This window comes from Metarhizium acridum (assembly GCF_019434415.1).
Source record: "Metarhizium acridum strain ARSEF 324 chromosome Unknown scaffold_1, whole genome shotgun sequence".
Taxonomy (NCBI): Eukaryota; Fungi; Ascomycota; class Sordariomycetes; order Hypocreales; family Clavicipitaceae; genus Metarhizium; species Metarhizium acridum.
Window position 1 is genome coordinate 188,109 of NW_027094015.1, and position 21,334 is coordinate 209,442.

Genomic DNA, 21,334 nt, shown 5'->3' on the forward strand with positions numbered 1-21,334 from the left:
AGTTATAATTCTTCGTATAATACGTGTTACGCTAATTTTACTTTATTACACGTGTTATATTTCTTAATAACTTCTTATATTATTTTTTTGCTTTTTAAGAAGTTATATAATCTTCTTAGCCTATTAATCGTTTTCCTTATACCTTAATATTCGTGTAATAGGTACTTATATATTTTCTTAATAAGCTATTCTTAAAGTATATTAGGAATATACTACTATTTATTATATAAGAAGGTCTTACCTTCCTTAAATAAATACGTTTTTATTTTCTAATTATCTAGGTAATTATTATTCTTAATGTATAATATAATCTATTATATTTATGTTTTATTTAGCTTAACTTATTAGGTTATATTAATTTCTTAGGTGCCTAGTATAAGGTTTTTATTCTTAATAGCGCGTAGTAAGGGTATATTACTTACTTACTTATTTAATTTTAAGTTCTCTCTTTAATTAAGCGTATTTACTCTTTCGTTTTTAGATTCTTTATAATATATAATCTTAAAGTTATAATCTATAAGGGTTTTATACTATTTAATCTATTATTTATTTAAATTCTTTATACTTAAGAATAATATGAGATTCTTATAGTTAATATAGACCTTAATTTAATGCTTTACTCTTATAAGATAGTATCTTTATTCTTTAAAGCACTTAATAATAGCTATAAGTTCTTTATTATAAATCCTATAATTAAGTTTAGGTTTATAGAGTTTCTTTAAGAAGAATATAACTAGGTGTAATTTTCCTTAATTATCTTATTATTTAAGCTATTCGCCTAGTGTAAAGTTTAAGGCGTTTATTTTAAGCTTATAAGGTTTATCTTAATTAAGTGCTTTTAATATAGGTTTTAACGTAACTAAATCTTTTATTTTTTAGAATACTATAGCTTTTAGTTTATTCTATTAAAAGCTAACTTTTTTCTTTATTAGGTTTATAAGAGGTTATAAGATATCTTTATATTCGCTTAAGAATTTATAGTAAAAGTTTATAAATACTATAAATCCTTTAACTTTCTTTAAATTCTTTAATATAAGCTATTTCTTAATAGTTTTAATCTTATTTAAGCTTATTTATATTTCTTTATATATAAGTACGTACCCTAAAAAGTGTATAGTATTTTAGTGGAATTAGTATTTTAAGGCTTTAACTAAGAGTTTATTATCTTATAAAGTTTATAGTACCTTATATATATATTATTTATATTTCTTAAGAGTATTTAAATAAATAAGAATATTATTAAGATATATAACTATAAACACTTTTAGTTATTTCCGTAAGATTATATTAATTATTCTTTAAAAGGTTACTAGTACGTTAATAAGCCTAAAAGGTATTACTAAATATTTGTAGTATTCTTTACTAGTTTAAAATACTATTATTTACTTATAACCTTCTTTTATTCGTATAAGGTTATAGGCTTCTTTTAAGTTAAGTATAATAAACTATTTAGCTTTTTTAACTTTATCTTTAATTTCTATTATAAGCGGTAATAGGTATTAATTCTTAATTATAATCTTATTTAAGTATTAGTAATTAATATATAATTATAGTTTCCCGTTCTTCTTTAATACTTATAGGATTAAGTATTCTATTAGAGACTTTAATAGTCTTATATATTCCTTCTATAATATATTCTTTAAATACTCCTTAAGCGCCTTATTTTACTTAAGGTTTTAAGAATAAATCTTATTAAACGTTAATTTAATACTAGGCTAAAGTTTAATCTTATAGTCCTAGCATAAATACTCTAGTAGTTTTATTTTTAACTCTCTATTAAATAGCTTACTATACTTTAAGTATTTCTTAAGAATCTTTATTATCTTAGCTTTTAGCTCTCTAGCAATTACATATATTCCTAAAGGCCTATTATAGTTTAATTAAGGTGCTCTTTATAAGCTACTCTTAGCTTTATAACTATATTCTAGTAAATTCTATTAAAGTTAACTAATTCTTTAATTAACTTATAGATTACTTACTTATAATTAGGGTATTCTTAATATAATATTATGTTTTAAGATTATTATAATATTTAATATAACCTAGTATTTTATACCTTATATATTAACGAGAAGTTACACTACTTTTATATTAATTACTTCTTAGCTATACTTTACTATAGTTTCTTCTATAATTATAAGTTAATAAAGCTTATCCTTAAGTGTTTAAGGTAATTATAATCTATTAATGAGATTTAATAAGATAAAATTTCCTTATACTCCGCTATTAATTATTACCTAGATTCTTTATTCTATTATAGTTATATTAATTATAAGGTATACTATACTACTAATATTTATAGTATATAAAGACCTATTAGATCTTTATTAAGGAATTAGTTTTAATTGTAATAATAGCTATTATTTTCTAATTTATTAATTCTATTCTTATATCGTTCTCTAGCGTATTATTCTAGGCGCTATTATTAGCGATTATCTTTTAACGTATTATTAGAGCTTTCTTAGTAATTGCTTAACCTATTATTTATGTTAATTAAACTTAAGCTAAGTAAGTTACTTATAGTTATATAGTTCCCTTTATCCCTATATTATAAGGTTATAGTTTAAGTAGTATATACGTTATTCTTAGTATAATATAATTTTTCGTTTAATATCTTAGAATTAGTTTATTGTAATTTTAATTATATTATAAGAGTTATTTTTCTTCCCTTTTATTCTTATAGAAACTATCCGCTATCTTACTTACTATTAAGGTGCGTATAGTAATTATTATTATAATAAAAGGTTTAATTAAGAAGTTTATATTTAATTTTAGGTTTATTTTTCTTAATTAAATAATTCTCTTCTTCTTAGATTTATTCTAGTAAAGATTTACTTTTTAGTAAGGGTATTTAGTATTCCTAAAAGTTATTAGGTATTAATTAGGTTTTAAATTCCTAATCTTTATTTAAACTAATATTATTTATTAATGTAAGGCTTCCTTTATTACTTATTATACTAAGATTTCGCGTAAGTAAGTTTTTTTAGTTTACGGTATAAAGCTTCTTACCTTTAGGAATTAGCTTTTATAGCTTTTTTAAGGCTTTACATTTATTTATAAAGTATTTAGCCTTACTATAATTATAATAAGTCTTCCCCTTTTTCTTATTCGTAGCGTTAAGTTCTATAGGTCTAGCGTAGTACCTATATACTATTAATATTTAACGTGGCTTACTATTATTTAGTTTATTAAACCTAGTATATAATTTAAATTTCCTGTAACTTTTTTTATAATGTTACTTATATAAACGATTATTTACCTTAATAATTATTTTAATAAAGTTATTAAATAACTTAAGATAATCTTCTTAATAAATATTATCCTTTACTTCTTCTTTAAGTTCTTAATAAAAGACTTTTATTTTAGGTTTAGTATTTTAATTAAGTTTTACTATAATACATTTAAATTCCCTAGTATAATAAGCTATAAATTTAGTTTAATTAAGTTAAGTAAGCTATTATATAGCTTCTTTATACTTATTAGGGTTTTTAAATATAGCGAGAAGTTATTCTTTAAAGGTTTTATAATTAAAGAAGATATAAATAACTTTTACTTTAGCTTTAGCGCTATACTTAAGATATACGTGAAGGGTTAGCTTTTATTATTCTATTACTTTTCTAGTTAAGAGATTATTAATATAAAGAATTTATAACTTAAGTGTCGTATAGATTTTTTTATTAACTTATAGGTAAGCTTAAGCTTATATAAGAAAGTTCCTTATATTACTCTTATAACTATTATATAATTTAAGCTTAAGGAATTTTAGTATATTATTATTATTAATAGAGAATATAAGTGTAAGATTTTAAACTATTATAAGTTTCTCTTCTTATACCTTAAGTTTTTCGTAGAGATTATTCTATTAATTAAGAAGCTATTAATTTTACTTCTTAAGCTTAATAATCTTATTATAAAGGTACTTTATTATCTCCTTAGGGTTAATAGTCTTTCCGCTTAAAGTAAATATCTTAAAAGTTATTATTACTTAAAGTTTTAAGGTAACTTATTAAATAGAATTAATTAAAATGTAATAGTAGCTTAGGTTCTAAGGTATAATAGGTTTATTTCTTAGAAAGTAAGTTAAGTTAAATATTATAGAGTAGCTTTTTAAGTAGTATTATAATAAGGCTATTAAGAGTATAACTCTTAATAGTAAAACTATTACTTAAATTAATTAATAAAGAACTAGATTATCTAGCTATAGAAATACCTTCTTCTTAAGTATCCGTTTATCTCTCTATTATAGACCCGAATTATTTGGATCGCCTAATAATTCTAATAATCCCGTCTCGTTAAATCATTTATATAATCTAATAAGCTATCACGTGATCTAATATCCTTGTTAGTTAGCAGCTGTGCCTACCCTTACCAGTGCGGCCCAGCTTCCCGCGTCTCGTGTAGTGACGTTCGTAACATTAAGATAAATCTCTTTACTTATACGAATAATAAATCTAAGATATTTTACCTTTTACACGTAAAAAGTATATTTCTTAATATTTAAGTATAGCTTTACCACGTAAAGTTTTATTAATACCTTATATACTTTTTATATATAATCTTTTTATAAGCTACTTAAGTAAATTAAAATATTATTTAAATAGGCTATTATAAAATTCTTTAATATTTTTCTTAAGGTACTATTAATATAACGTTAAAATATTATAAGGGTACTTATTAGCTTAAATAAGTATATTAGCTATTTAAATAGCTTAAACTTAATTTAAAACGCTATTAAATACTTCTCTTTTAAGATAACTTAAAGCCTATAAAATACTAAACGTATATTTAACTTTATAAATTACCTAGCCTTAAAAAGAGACTATAATATTTTCTGAATTAATAAAAGTAAATAATAGTTTTACTTTATAACTTTATTTAAGGTATAATAATTAATATAAAATTACTAGCTTTTATTAGGCTTTTTTATAAGTAAAATTAAAGCTATTATTAATAAAAAACTCACGTGAATTTAACTTTTATTTATTAGGTTTATAACTTATTTCTTAATCTTTAATAAATATTTACGTAATATATTATAAAGTAATACTTATAATAACTTAAGGTTAAACTCGTTTAAACGCTTCTTTAATTATATATAATAGTTTAATTACCTTTAATATAAGAGAAGTTTATTTGCTTTTTTTTAATTAAATAAATTCTTAAAATTCTATAGCTTATTAAGGAGCTATAGCGCTTATTTTTACTCTTAATTTACCTTAACTTTTTATACACGTAAAACTATTATTATTTTACGTAAGCTTATAGTTATAAGATAATACTTTTTCTTTTTCCTTTAAGCTTATTAAATAAGTTTTATAAATATTAACCTTAATATTATTATTATAGGGTTTTATATCGCTTAATTATTAAATCCCTTAATTATTAGATCGCTTATAACGCTTATTATAAGCTCTCTTTTAACTAATTACACGTATATATTATAACGTATTATTTAAGGTATCTCTAATATTACGTTTTAGGTAAAACCTAGTATTATATAAGCTATTACTAGGAATTTTTAATCGTTTATATTTATTATAAATTATATTAAATAAAAGATTATAAAGTATAACTTTTATTATATTACTTTACGTTACTTAGTTTTTATTATTATACGTATTTATTACTATTACTTTAATAGAATTTACTTAAAGCTTATATATTATATAAACTTTTCGCTTATTATTATATAATAATTATAGCTTATATTTACTTGAGCGTTTATAAACTTTAAGAAGTTAATTAATATAAGAATTAAAAGAGGTAATATATTTATCTTTAACTTAATTTTCTTTAACTTTTATTTCTTGAATAAAATACTTCTTATTTTATAACTATTATTATACTATAATACCTTTATTAAGAAACTTATTATAAAGGCGTATTATTTTTTAATTACTTATTATTCTCGTTTAAGCTATTAATTATATTTTTTATTATAATACCTTTTATATTAAACGTTTATAGCTATTATACGAGTAAAAAGATATATTTAATTATATAATACCCTATTAATTTATAATAAATATACTTTCTTTTCTTCTTTTATTAATTAATTATTTTCTTTAAAATCTAATAAGCTCTTTTCTTTTAATTACCCTTAAGGTAATCTTAACTTATACTCTTTTTAAGTTTAATTTAAAACCTTATTTTTATTACGTTTATTATTAATGTATTTTTATTTATTAGTTATTTTATTTTAAAGGTAATCTCTTTATTTTACTTATTTTAAAACTTCTCTTTTAATTATAAGAATTTAATATTAATAATTATATTATAAAGCTAAGCTATTATTATATTATACTTAAAGCGTAATATTTTTTTTACCTATAATTTCTTTTTATATACGCTTATTTAAGGCTTATTATAATTTTATAAGCTTTATAAAATTAACTTATAATATTTCTTTAATAAGTGTAAGCTTATTCTTAAATTAAATAAAAAAGTCTATAAATAACTTATTTTAATACTATTATATTTAATTTAACTTAATAAGTATAATTTTCTTTTAATAAGAGTTTAAATATATAAATAATAGGTATTTTAAAAACTAAAATAAGTTATAGCTCTTTACCTTATTTAATTTAAAAAATAAAGCTATATAGCTCTTAACTTTATTAAAGAGATTCTAGTGAATAAAGACCTATTAATTATAAGAGCTATTAATAAATTATACGTTTTTAATTAGCTTATATATTATAAGCTTCTTTTAAGCCTTAAATACGTTTTTATTACTATTAAAAGGGGTTTTTATTAGAATTAATTTTTATTTTATTAGAGTATTATTATTAATAGATATTCTTATAGTAAATATAACTTATATTACCTAATTTTATAAGTTATAGTATTATTTAAAGAGTTAATAAAGTCTTTTAACCTAAATATTTATAATCTTTTATAATACTATAAAGTTAAATAAAGTACTTTTACTTAGTATAAAAACGCTAAGTATAAGTAAGTTTTATTTTATATTAAATATTACTTTATTAAGGTTATTTATAATAAAGTTTATTCTTTATTAAGAATTAATTATATTATATTATTATAAGTATATATCTTTAAAAAGTAAAAATAAACTTAAGAAAAAAGAGAAAGAGAAAGAAAGGTTTCTCTCTTTTTACTTCTCTTTATATCTTTACTTAACTCGTAAATTACTTAAGTTAGGTTTAAGCTACCTTTATATTAAGCTTAGCCTAAGCCTAAGCTATTAGCTTAAGCTTATAACACCTTTAATATTATTTACTAATAATTAAAATATAAAGATTATAGCGCTTAATAAAAATAATATAATAAGAACTTATTACATTAATTTATAATATAAATAGATTATTTAAAGAGTTAAAGAAAAATACTTTAATATTATATAAGTAAGTATAAGAGATATATACGCTAATAAACTTATAAAGCTACTTAGCTTAATTAAATACGATTAATGCTACTAATAATTATAGCTTTAATATATTTAAACGAATAATATATTTTATATATAAAACTATAAGTAATAACTATAAAAGAAATAAATAAATTAAAGGAAATAATAACGCGAATACTAGATTTTCATATATATTAAATATTATAGCTTAGCTGAGAGAAGGTATTAAGGGTAGTCACGTAATAAGGGTTTAGCCTCGTATAATGCCTATAGCATTTAGAGTATTAGAAGTAGTGTAGTTTTATAGTTTTTAGTGAATTTTAGTGTAGTATAATATAGTGTAGTTTTACTATACTATATTATATTTTAAAAATTAGTGTAATATATAATATTAATTAATTTATAAGCTATTATTAGCTAATATAATGAATAAGCTAAAATAAAGCTAAATTTACTTATTGATATTAGTATTAATAAGTAAGAATTAGCTAGCTTAAATAAGCTAAAAATAGGGATTAAAAGACTAATAAAAATATAAAAATAAGAGAAAGTATAAGGGAGATTTAAGGGATTTATATTAAATAAGTAAGTATTATTTTATATTATAATTATAATTATAATTTACTTAATTTAATAAAGGAAAAAAATCCTATTATTTATATATAAATATTTTATATAAAAAGAGATTTAACTTATTACCCTATAACTTAAATATAAAAATATTAAATATAAATTTATATAAAATATAAATTTAAATAACTCTTTATATGATAACTTTAAATATTACTTTTTAAACTTTTATAAAGTTAAAATTTCACTCTTTTATATAAAATAAAAAATAATAATAAAAAAACCCTTTTAATATTAAATTAAGTATTAGAATTATAAATATTTTTCTTCTCTTCTTCTTCTTTTATATTCTTATTAATATTTATATAATTAGACTTAAAAATATTCTTATTTTTATTAGAATAAATTAAAACTTTATTCTAATCTTCTTCTTTCTCTTCTTCTTCTTTTTCTTTTAAATCTATTAGAATATAAAAATAAATTATAATATCTCTTATTTTCCACTCTTTTATTCTTATTTTTAACCTAGTTTTTTAATAATAAAATAATTCAAATATTTTTATGTAATAAAGTAGTTCTTCGCTTAGTAATAATATTAATTCCCTAGTTAAAATTCCCTTTTATAACTCTTAAAGTAGCTAAAATAGCTAAATATTTTTAAGCTATTATAAAAAGAATTAGGAAAGATTTAATGGAATTAACCTATTAAATAAATATATCTTACTATTAAAAGTTAGCTTATAAATGTATAAATAATATTATAAAGATAAAAAATACTATATCTTCTTTAAAATTAAGCTTTAAATAACTAGAAATCTTATTTTTTCTAGTTTTTTTAATAGCTTTAGTTTTTTATTTAAAAAATAAGTTATTAAATAAGCTAGGCTTTTTTTAAAGCCTAATATTATTATAAGAAGTTAAATTAATTAATTATTATAAATTAACTTTAATTTAAGTATTATTTATATTTTTAATTGATTTTTTAGAATTAAAAGAAATTTCTTTTAATTTTATATAAGAAATTATTTTATTTTTAAGGTCTTTTATATATTTATAATAGGTTCTATTCTATAATTAATTATTAAGAAATTTAAAATTTATATTATATATAATAAATTATAACTTACTCTTTATATTTAGCTTTTAAGTCTTTTAATAGTTAATTAATAGTATTAAAATTAATACTTAATTGATTTTTAATTTATTATAAATTAAGCTTAAAGTTTAATATAATAGTAAATAAATAAGGCTTTTAAAAATTATAATTACTATTAATATTCTTAGGAAAATAATAATTTAATTTATATAAGCCTTTTTTTAAAGCTAAAATAAAGACTTTAATTAATAGATTATAAGTATTTAATTATAAAATAATTAATAATTTAAAATAAAATTATAAAATTATAAAACTTATATTTTTAAGCTAACTTTTTTAATCTTTTAATATATTTTAAAGTAAAGTATAAATTCTTATTAGAAAAAAATATATTAAACTTATAATATTATAAGATTAGCTTTATAATTATATTATAGGCTAATTAAAAATCTCTAAAATACTTATTAAAGTATTTAAATTAGCCTATTCTTACGTAATTAAGCTAGTATCTTTAAAAGCTATTAAATTCGTTTGTTTTATAATATTTTAATAGGTTCTACTAATAAAATAGCTATGTAAAGCATTTTATAGGTTAAATTCCATCTTATTACGTTTACTAATATAAGTAAAGTTAGTTATTAATACTTATTATAACTTATTAATGTTAATAATAATATTTATAATATAGAATTAATAACTTACCTAATAGTATTTTTCTGAGATTACTATTTCTAGTAATAAATCCTTTATCTTTAGCTTCTTTTAAAGCTTCTAACTATTATAAATAAAGTTATTAGTTATTTTTAATAAGAATAGCTATTCTTTTAACTTTTCTAATAATTCCTATTTTATAATTAGCTTAAATTATATAAAATAACTTAAAATAAGTAATATAAGTTATAATAAATACCTAGAATTAAATTATTAAATTTTATTCTTTTTTTAGCAAATAAATCGTTAAATTCTTTAGTAGAATAATGTACAAATTCGCTATTTATATAATCTTTAATATTTTTAGTATTTATTATTTTATTAATAAATATAAATATTATATCTTTAGTTATTATATTTAAAATATAAGCTATATATTAAATATTTAAAGGCTTTTTATACCTTTTAAAATATAAGTTTAAAAAAGAAGATAAAAAGATATTATTATTAGAACTATTATCTCTAGTAAAGCTATAATTAAAAAGTTAGTAAATTAATATTATTTTATATATAATTATAAACTACTAACCTTATAATTTTTTTAGGGTTTATATTATATTTAGTTAATAATTTATTGAAAATTAAATTAATTAAATAGCTAGTATAGCTATTAGGTAAATATTTAAATCCTTAATATATAATTAGCTTTTAAATTATAATAATAATAATAATAATATAAATATAAGAATACTTATTAATTAAATAATATTCTAAGTTAAATTAACGGTTTAACTAATTAGCTATAACCCCTAAATATAATTTAAAATTAATAAAAGTTTAAATATTAAGTTAAATAAATATAAAACCTATTTTATTAACTTGATTTTAAATTTTATTTATTATATTCTTTTTTATATTAAAATATAATATTTTCATGTGAGATATAAGGCCTTTATAATAAAAAAAGCTAATATTATAACTAAAATAACTTAATATTAGTATAATATATTATATTTAAGTTATATATTAATATAATAATATAAACTTACTTATAATAATAACTTAAAAGCTTTTTAAAGCTTTTACTAGTTATAATAGTAGAAGATAGGTTATTTTAAAGCATAAATTTAAGAGCTAATATAAGAGTAGTATTCTTAGAAAATCTATTATTACTACTAGTAATAGTATTATTTTTAGGTCTTTTATTACTTCTTAAAAAGCTAGAAAAGCTAGATTTAGTTGAAAAGTTAAAAATTAAAGGTAATTCTATAATAGTAGGGACTATTTATTAGTATATTAGTAAATTATAAATTTATAATATTATAAACATATAAATTAATAATATAATAAATATATAAATTAATAATATAATAAGATATAAAATAATAAAAGAAGTAACTTACTAGTTATTTTATTATTTTCTTTAGCTTTTAATACTATAATAGTAGAATGTTTTTTCCTATAATATATTAAACTATTAAAGGATTAAAAACGGCTAGCTAGGCAGGTAAAAGTAAAGTTATAGCTTAATTAGCTGTAAAAAAAGGTGATTTCTCGTGGTTTTTTTAAATTAACTACTAAAACCTTATAAGAAAAAAGGTTATATTAAATAATATATAATTTTATGTGAAATTAATAGCTCTTATTATTTATATAGTCTTTTTTAGTTAAAGTTTACTAAGAAAAGCTTAAATTATTTGTAATAATAAGAGGTGTAATTCTAAGAGAATTTTAATCTATTATAAAGGTAGGTTTTAAATAATAAAAAGTTTTTATAAGATAGCTTAAATTTAATACTATTTAATAATAAAAAAAGTTTAAATAAAAGTTAAGTATTTATAGAGTTATAAGAGTAAGAAGATTAATATAAAAAAGAAAGGTTTTAAACTTTAAAGTAAAAGAATGTAATTAATATATAAAATAAATTTATAATATAAACGGTTTTAAAAAACCTTAAAATTTAGGCATTTTTTAATGCTTAGCTTACCCCTTAAACATATATATTCGTGTGGAAAATAATAGAATAGTTTTACGAGAAATTATAATTATAGTAAAATAATTAAAAAAGCTAGTATACTTATAATGTATTAAAGGCGTTATATTATATAATAATAAATTATTTTATCACCTAAAACATGTATATATAGCTTATAGGAAATCTTTATATTTTAAAAATTTAACCGAATATAACTTCTAGAATACTAGACTTATAATTATATAACTAATATTAAATTAAAGGGCTTTTTAAGAGCTATTAATTGGTTATAAGCTTATAAATTTTAGTTTAGTATTTATAGAGATATTAAGAAATAAAAATTATAGCGTTTTCTATTAAAGTAAGGTAAAATGCTATAGCGTTTTACCTTAATTAACTTACCCTATTAAATACTACGGCTATTATCTTTATAATTAATAGGTGAAATTAAGTGGGGCTAATATTTTTAGATAGCTAAGATTATAAGCTTTAAAATATTACTAGTCTTATTTTTAAACTTCTTTTTTTTATAAAGTTATAATAGTTTTAATATATGCTATAAAAAAAACTTAAGAATAAAGTTTTTAATATTTATATTAATCTTTATATATATAAAATTAATTATATTAAATATATATTTAATCTTATAGAATACTTTATAATACATAAATTAATAATATATATAATTTTACTTTAATATAAATAATATATATTAATTAAATTAAAAAATATATATAATTATATATAAAATAATTTATATAAATTTTATTAAATATATATTAAATAAAGGTATACGTTTTATATTAATAAGCTATTAAAATAACGTATATAAAATATAAAAATACTTATTACTTATTTTTATATATTTATTTTAATTAAATAAAATATAAATAAAAACTAAAAATATTTTAAAATATTATTTACATATAAGTAAGGTAAAAAAAAATATTTTTTAAATTTTTATATTAATTAAATATATTATATATATATAAATAACATTTAAAAAGCATTTATTTCTTATTAAATACTTAAAATAAATTAAGTTAATATCTTTATTTTTTAAACTTTAATATCTTACTTATTAATTAACTTATAAAGGATATTTTTATAGCATTATAATAAGCTAAAATTATAGTATTTTTTAGTTATTTTTATAAGCTTATAAGTCTACTTTTAAAGCCCTTATAATTACATATTACACTATAAATGTAGTTATAGTATAGTTAAACTACACTAAAACTATAAAAACTACACTAAAAAACTACATGTAGTGTAGTTTTTTTGTTAATGCTCTAATAGCATCGTATATTCCCGGCTTATTAGCCTTATTACTAGTAGAAATAAGACAGTTTAATGTAATTACTATTTCGTTAGCTTTACCTTCCTTCACATATTATAACTTAAAATTATACTTTGATTAAATTAAAAGAAAGGAATATAGTAAACTTAAGCTTATAACTTAAGTTTATAAGCTTATTTTAATTTCATTTAAGTGAAAATTAAATGTATTTTAGGTAAAAAGAAATATTTATTAAGAAAAAAGAGAGGGGTTTACTTTTATATTCTTTTAAGCTTATTATTACCTTTTAAAATGCTTATATATAAGAGTAAATAAAGCTAGTTTATAATAACGTAATAAATTATAGTTTTTTAGCTTAAGTATAGTTAAAATATAATATTATTACTATTATTATTAGTTACCCTAGAGCCATTATAAGCTATTCTAGTACTTCTATATATAGTTCGAGTGGGAAAGCCCTTTCTATAGTAAAATATAATATTATTAATTACCCTTTACTAGCTTTTTTTTAGATTTAATTTTTTTAAATAAATTAATATATTATAAATTATTAATTAATTAATATCTTTAACGTATTATAGTATATTTATAATATCTTACGTATTTAATTATAATTCTTTAATTTAAGTATAGCTAGCATATAATATTATTAAATATCTTTTATTTAGTCTCTTCTTTATTTTTTTAATAAGTTAATAATAACTTTAAATACAATTTAATGAAAAGATATATTATATAATATAAAAATTAAATAATATATATAATACATATAATAATTATAAAGCTAAGTATTTTTCTAAGAGCGGTATATACTTCTCTCTTTTATAACTTAATTACAGCTTTTATAATTATTATTTATATATTAATTTGCTATAATACTCGTATTCGTGTAATAACCTACTCTTAAGAAGAAGAACGTGTAGTTAACGCTATATTTAAATGCAGCTACGTTAGCTTAAAGATAATAACGCAAGTACAAAGAGAAAACTAGAAAATAATCACAATCTGCAAGCAAGAAATTTTCATTCGCATTTAGTACGTACAAACGCAACGCGGGAGGCGCTGGTCTTCCCCGGTTGCTCGGCCCCACGCTAGCACGTGAGCACTTACATTTACATTCCTATGTACCGAAATTACTTTACCAGCACATCAATCAGCACGATGCAAGTTGAGCTTAAAGATGGTGGCCATTTCCAAAACGAACCCACGAGCACTGTGGCAGCAAAGGCCACGGATATTGTTTTCTCTGTGGCCTTGCCAATTCATAACTCGCCATTCGAGATGGTCAAGTCACATGATTAATGAACTCATTGACGAGGAGCTGTTGCCAGGCGACCGATTGAGGTCCTTCCATCCTACCCGACCTGGTGAGGTGCTGGATGGCAGATTCAGGACAATCGCAAAACTTGGTTATGGGGGCGGCTCTACCGTTTGGTTAGCAGATAATATTGCGTTGTGAGTCTTGATATTACGCGCACTTGGTTGTTTCTCCTAATCTCTCATCTCAGCAAGGACTCGGCAGATACATCGGCTCCCCGCTATGTCGCTGTCAAGATCGCGGCTCTGGACATAGATGCAGCCTGGGAGGCCGGGATCTCAAAGCTCATAGCCAAAGCTGACCCGTCACACGAAGGACTAAAATTTATTCGAACACACATCGACGAGTTCCAATTAACGGGCGAAAGTGGAACACACTCTTGTCTCGTGTACACTCCTATGAGAGAAACTCTATTCCAGCTCCAACACAGACTACGGGGTCAGAGACTTGCACCGCCTCTCTTCAAGTTTTTCATGTACTGTCTCCTTGAAGCTGTTGACTACCTGCATACTAAATGTCGCCTCATTCATACAGGTAACTGAAGCTCGAAGCTCAGTCCCTCCAGATACCGTGAAGCTAACCACGGCCTGCCAGACATCAAGGACGACAACATTCTTGTGACGATTGAAAGCGAAGCTGTCTTAAAGAAATTTGTCAAACGTCAAATGAAGAACCCGCAGCCGAAGCACGTTCGAATCCAGGATGGCCGTGAAATTTACCTTTCGCAAGGTAACTTTGGGCCCTTGCAAGGCTCTAGACTGCTGCCAAAGCTCGCCGACTTCAATCTCGCCTTTCCCGGACTAGCTGATGGTAACGGCCACCTTTCCGCCATCCAATCCCATCGTTTCCGCGCCCCCGAGGTCATCCTAGGCTGTCCGTGGTCCTATAGTGTCGATATCTGGAACCTTGGCCTCCTTGTAAGATGACATGCACCGAGCCCTCAAGCAGGTACTGACATTTGCAGATGTGGAACCTCATGCAAGATGTTAGTCTGTTCGACCGGCCTGCGGGTGAAGATGGCGAGTACGACGCTCATGTCCACCTGGCCCAAATGGTATCCCTCTTAGGAGAACCAGACGAGGAATTGATCAAGAGGGAGCGCTTCTTTCGTAATTGCCAGCTCGAGAAACCTGTCATTAACTCGCGTGGAAAGGAGTGCAAGACCATGAACGAGTTCTGGGGTGGCCCATTCTTCAATGATGAGAGTAGGTTGGACATCATTCATGAGTTATGACACAGAGACTAACTGCCATTGTCCGTAGATAATATTCTCCGTACAGATCTTGTGGAAAGGAAGATGCTAGCAGATACGATAACAGAACTAGCTGGGGACGAGAAAGATGTATTCCTTGACTTTGCGTCTGGGATGCTCCAATGGTTACCGGAAAAACGCAAGACTGCTAGGGAACTGCTGCAACATCCTGTCTTTAACTCTTTGAACGAAAGTCGTGCCTGGTGGCGAGAGTGATCCGTCACAGCGTATGGAATCTTAACGAAGGAATCGTGACAGGCCCGTCGGAAAACCGTTCTGCTCACGCCACGACTAGAATTCAGGCTGTTTCACCCATGGGGCGTCTATTCATTTCTGGCCGCAACCAGCACTATTTTCCGCCCACCGAAGAAGTATTCAAAAAAACCTTCTTGCCCATTCATAGCTGCAACAGTGTCATCATATTATCGGATAGTGTTTGCCAGGTGTGAGAGCTATGGAAACTGTTTTTTTTCTCTTTTTCTGTATCTCAGAGCTTATGTCTGAGCGTCATCTCACAGACTAGCAGAGTGGCAAAGAACTGTATTGCGAAGATGAACCCTAGGCCCAACGAGAGTCGCTTGGGCAACTATGGGAATCATTACAGGCAATGATTTTGGCAGCCTATTTGTCTCCTCTCCCGGGTTATCGGCACAACATTGACAGCACCTGGATCACAAATCGAGAGCTGATATGCTGGCATAGCGCATCGAGTGTTTGGGCTTGAAAAGACTTCGTGCGTAGAGGGTTCAGTATATGAGGACTTGGAACTGTGTTCACATTCAATCTAATCACTTGCTTTGATGTCGAAGGTCCTTGGTTTCTTCCAAGACCCTTGTGTGTTGCTCGGAAGTCACGCCTCAAGGCGACACGGACCGGCTTGAACGATGCCTAGTTGAGGCCTCAGGCTTCCGGGCCATGGCTCACAGCTGATTGGGATAAATCAGGGTCTTCTGTCTCTAGCCTTGTGTGCAATAACTATCGTCGGGTTCAAGGGTCGGCCCGTGCCGCAATGTTACGTGACTTCTGTGTTACACTTCGGAAGTGAGTGACGAATGATTGAGTGCAAATACGCGCCCGAAGCCTGTTAGGGGGCTTAATTATTGGTCTCAGCACGCAACATATGGTCTCCTTAACGGAATAATGGTCCTTCACTATCTTCTCCTCTTGTTTCATTCCCCCGGCCCCTCCAGAGATTTGCGACATGAAGTCAACTTTGTCAAAGCTGAAGAATATCAAGATTAGGGGAAAAGTGAGAATCCCTTGGGCAGAACGGGATCTCAACGAAAATGTCGACTATCTAGAGGGGGAACATCCTCAACTTGCGAGACAATTAGAAAAGACCCTCTTTGTGAAGTTCCAGTAAGTTCTCCGAAAGACCGTGGCACATGACCCTTGCACCTTGAGTCCAGACACTGGCATATGATATCGCTACACAGAAACGGCGCGGTTGTGTACTTGGATGCAGACAGTCAGCGTGAATACTATTATGATGAGAATGGGCAGGCAGCGTGGCTTGACTAGTCGGGCTGAGTGTATGACTGTTGTAACCCTGGGAGCAAGGCGGCTAGATCAAATTGAATAAGATTTCATTCCTGTTACTATAGTAACCTCTGCCCCTGCTCATGCCGTTCTCTTATAATACAAGGCACATATGTTTATTCACCTTCACCTAGGAATCCGTCAGGATACTTGGCGCGATTACCGACTCCCGATGCAAGTACAAGCGAACCTTGCAAGCATGACAGTGGAAAACGCGCTCTGCAGTTCCATAGTTGGGATAATTTCGCCCACTCTTCTGATCTAAATCCAACAGGATGTCGAGCGGTATGGGTATCTCGGATAGGTCGTCGTAAAAGGATGGGGAAAACTTGGGAGCGATGAGACGGGCACGTGTCTATTTAGGCTTTTTAAAGAGGTGATCGTTACGAGCTGTCTTTTCTCCATGTGTCTATCGAGAAAGAAAAGATAATAATAGAGGCCCCAGGCTAAGAAGAAGGAGAATGAAGTCAAAATAGTGCCAACCTGTGTGGCAAACCAGTCGTAGGGTTGATTGTTTCAGATAGAAGTGAATGGATGGAAACTAAGTTACAAAATCTCTCAAGATAGAAAAGCTCTGCTCTCCATTTCAACTTGGCTTCCGTTTTCATTCCCATCTGTGGAGAATAGGGATTCGGTAACCGCGACTTCCTCCATGAATCGCCTGTGCCTCCAAATTTTGCCAAGTCCCACCGTTTAATCCGTCGTTTTCGAACTTGTTCGGGCTCCTTAGGTGACGGCGACGAGAAAGAGCGACTGATGGGAGGCATAACCACGGCTAAGGTCGTGGTCATAGAAGGCACGCAGTCAGCTAGCCCTTAGCTGCCTGGGGTGAACTGGCTGTGGCAGATGTGGGAGCCCGAATGCGAGCTGCCCCTTTGAAGCGCCAATGGAGTTGACGGAATAGATGGCGTGACACCTAGCGAAATGGTCACAACCAAGGCTGGCCTCAGCTCTCGCAGATACTGCGCCAATTTACATCTGGCAACCATCCATATCTGAGAGCTGGCCCAGCTTTGATTCTCGTCCAGTCATACTCCATTATGTATTTCTGTTACTATGGCATTATTATGCCGTGATAAAGGCACAAAGTTTGTTATGTAAATCGGGAATGCCATCTGATATGAGTTAAGGAAGAGACTGGCGTCAAGAGCACAAGTCTTGGTGGTGCTGGAAGGCTTGACATGTTGACATCATTGATTTCTGTCCTTGGATAATGAGGCACCGGCGTGGGGCGAGCGAAGGGCGGCGAGGGCGCATTACCCGATGGCGGTACTGTCTAACCCTCCCAGACATATGTTGATACAATTTGACAATGCAGTTATTTGGCCATGTGCGCATGAACTAGCAAGTTCAACACATTTGAAACACAAATACCAGCAACGCCATATCAATAGACGCAAAATACGCCGTCAGCACAAGAACAAGTAATTTACTAGCACTACGGGGCCAAATATGTTCTATTCTGTCTTCATTTACTTGAGAATCCTCTCATAAATAGCCTCAAGGTCTTTCGCAGGGTCTTCATTCTCCACCATTCCCAACCAACTACCTTCTGGTTTCTTGAACCCAAGCAACGTCTGCATCTTGGGACTCATCTTTAACACCTTGCTCCGGGGAACACACAAGAACTGGTTCTCCTCTGTACGCAGAGTTCCTCGGCAAAAGACGAGATTTGTAATCTTGCGAATCTCGCCAGGGATGGTATTATATCCCGCGCCGTGGGCCAGGGTGCTGAGAAAAATGAAAGCAGAGCCACGTTCCATCTCTAAACAAACGCACAGTTAGCCCTGAGAGAACAAGCCAGTCGCACAACACACGGCCTTACCAAGGAAGGAAACTTCATCGGGCCTGCCACGCCTATCATGCTCCCACTTGTGGGAACCAAGAATGACCATGGTGCCGCCGTTTGCGCGCGTGATCCTGGTTCCAGCAAGGAAGCAGCTAAAGCCATCTACTTCATTAATCTTCATATCGGGGCGATGTTTGCTTGAGAAAATCATGTCGTCTCTGTGTAGGGCTTGGCGTGGAGAGCCATGGCCGACGTGAAAACCCATGCAAATACTCAGCAACGGGTCAACGACCAGCTCCTCGGTGTGCTGCTCGAAAACGGCAGGGTACCTCTCTTCTAGAATTACCTTGAGCAGCTTGTCTATAGTTTCATTCGTATCGAGAATATTGGCGATGGTGTCCGACTTCCCTACGAGACCCGGAATAACAAGAGTCTTTTTTCCTATAAAGTTGTTGTAGGAATCATCGTCGGCAATAGAAGACTTTGTGTAGGGCTCCAGCTCTTCATCAATCTTGTCCAACTCTTCTAGGGAAACAAAATCAGTCAAGATAACACCACCATCTCGCTCAAGAATGGCGAGAATGTCTTCCAGCGACGACGTTGCCGGAAGCTTGGTGATGGCCTTGGCGGGCTGATACGACTCCGGAATGGGAGGCAACAGGCGTGGAGCAGAGTATTTCTCGTCGGCTTTGTCCACTTCCCTCTGCGCCAACTTTGCGTCCGAGTTGATCATGGCTAGGGAGATGAAAAAGAAGCGTGATGTTTCGAAATAGGCTGACGCAACAAAATGGGGGGGAAGTAGTGCCGTGACACTGAAAATAATTGACGTCTATATGGTGTCAAACGAGCTTGTGAGACAAAACGTTCAACAATAGAGCTTAGACGCCAGGTGTGTTTTAAAAGCGACAACTTATCCCGGCTCTTGATTGAATGGGCCTCAATGATCAAGACGTGGCAGTTCTGAAAGTGGAAAACCATCGGATGAGCAGTACATCTACACATGTGATGGGCTGCACCGTTTGGGTCAGCGCGGCTCCCCATTCGATCAGGGAATGCTAAGATATCATTATCAATAATATAAAAAGAATGCATGCTAAATATTATGACCAACGCTAATGCATGCACATCAGAACGGGTCGAGTTCGACCGACTTCGTCGGCAGATGTAACATCGAGACCTGCTGAGCCCGAGTGGGTGCCTCCGATCTTTGCCGTGATGCCAGGGGCAGGGCTTCAGTAGTAGATTCGGTAGACCTGGTTTGGCATTTATCTTTGCAATGGTCCCCGGCAAAGTTATGAACACCACCCCCTGTGTGCTGTGCGGGAAAGGCTTTCTCGAACACCCTAGGGTGTGACAAGATAACATACTAGTTCCGTAGGCACTCACCGGTTGCACCCCGATACCTCCAATACCACTGTCAACAAATAAACTTTAGGCGCTGAGATTAAACAAAGGGACCAGACTCTTTCTCGGGTCCCCTTCCCAGTATGGTGGGATGCATGCCGCGGGGAGCCGGCACGGCTGGGGGAAGGAGAGTCACGTCCAACGTGTGGGACATGCCCCGTATGGCTGATATAGGTTGCGGGCATATAAGGGGTCTGGAACAGGTGATGAATGACATTTGCAGCCGTGCGCCTTGTGACGTGTCATGTATGACACATAACTGCATGCATCAACGCCGCCATTGCGGCACGGGACGGCAGGGGACTATGCACGATATTTTAGTGTTGCATCGTGTATGATTAGCTTTTAGGAGCGCTCTATATACCAGGATACCTCGACTTTTGCTGTTCCTGAACGATATAATAAGATTTCTTGGCATACATAGCATATATGTCGATCAAGCTTAGCATCAACTTGTATGGTAGTATGCTTGTGACGCATTCCAGGATTACCAGTCTGGGGAGGAGTGAACAGACCTAAAATGGTAAAGATATCCGTATCTCCGAGACAAATGGAGATGCTAAAATCACGCAAAGCTATCCGGCTTGTTGATGCCGCGTTTGCCGTATCGGTGGCTTCATGCGTGGCCGTAAAGTGATCCAGCCGAGCACGGTGCCATCGCGCTCAAGTCCGTGTCCCATTTTCCACTTTCTGCAACTCAGATGCCTAGTGGACTATTTGACGGTACATCAAGTATACTTGGTTTCCCCGTTATGAATCCTAGCTGGTTCCTGTATCCCTATATTAACAAATGCATCATGCTAGATGCCGTGATGCCTTGTCAAGTATAGAGTTCCAAATTATTAATGATACTTCCATTCTGCATATAGATAGTCAGCTAAGCCGGGTTTGCAAGGAACGGCATCTCCTTCCGCATGTAGCAAAGCCGTCGATGGAGTAGCCCCTTTTCAACTACTGCATGTGTGCCATGGTGGTAGTTGGATATGTAGTGTAGGAAAAATTGTTCCGTTTCTGTTTATACTCGTTGCACCGACTGTCGTCGTACAATGCGTGGTAGAAAGCCGAAAC

General features: G+C 28.3%; 2 protein-coding genes across 2 annotated transcripts; one reads left to right on the top strand and one right to left on the bottom strand.

The window, feature by feature from the left end:
- Positions 1-14,130: 14,130 nt before the first annotated feature.
- Positions 14,131-17,252, top strand: J3458_000020 (uncharacterized protein). Its single transcript, XM_007817696.2, has 5 exons — positions 14,131-14,419; positions 14,473-14,816; positions 14,877-15,199; positions 15,247-15,487; positions 15,545-17,252. The coding sequence occupies exons 1-5, from the start codon at positions 14,145-14,147 to the stop codon at positions 15,748-15,750; spliced, it is 1,389 nt and encodes a 462-aa protein (XP_007815887.2). The 5' UTR covers positions 14,131-14,144; the 3' UTR covers positions 15,751-17,252.
- Positions 17,253-18,517: 1,265 nt separating this feature from the next.
- Positions 18,518-19,811, bottom strand: SWNH2_1 (Dioxygenase swnH2). The gene is made up of 2 exons (XM_007817697.2): positions 18,899-19,811; positions 18,518-18,838 (listed from the first exon to the last, which is right to left on the bottom strand). The coding sequence occupies exons 1-2, from the start codon at positions 19,593-19,595 to the stop codon at positions 18,546-18,548; spliced, it is 990 nt and encodes a 329-aa protein (XP_007815888.1). The 5' UTR covers positions 19,596-19,811; the 3' UTR covers positions 18,518-18,545.
- Between the last annotated feature and the right edge of the window lie 1,523 nt (positions 19,812-21,334).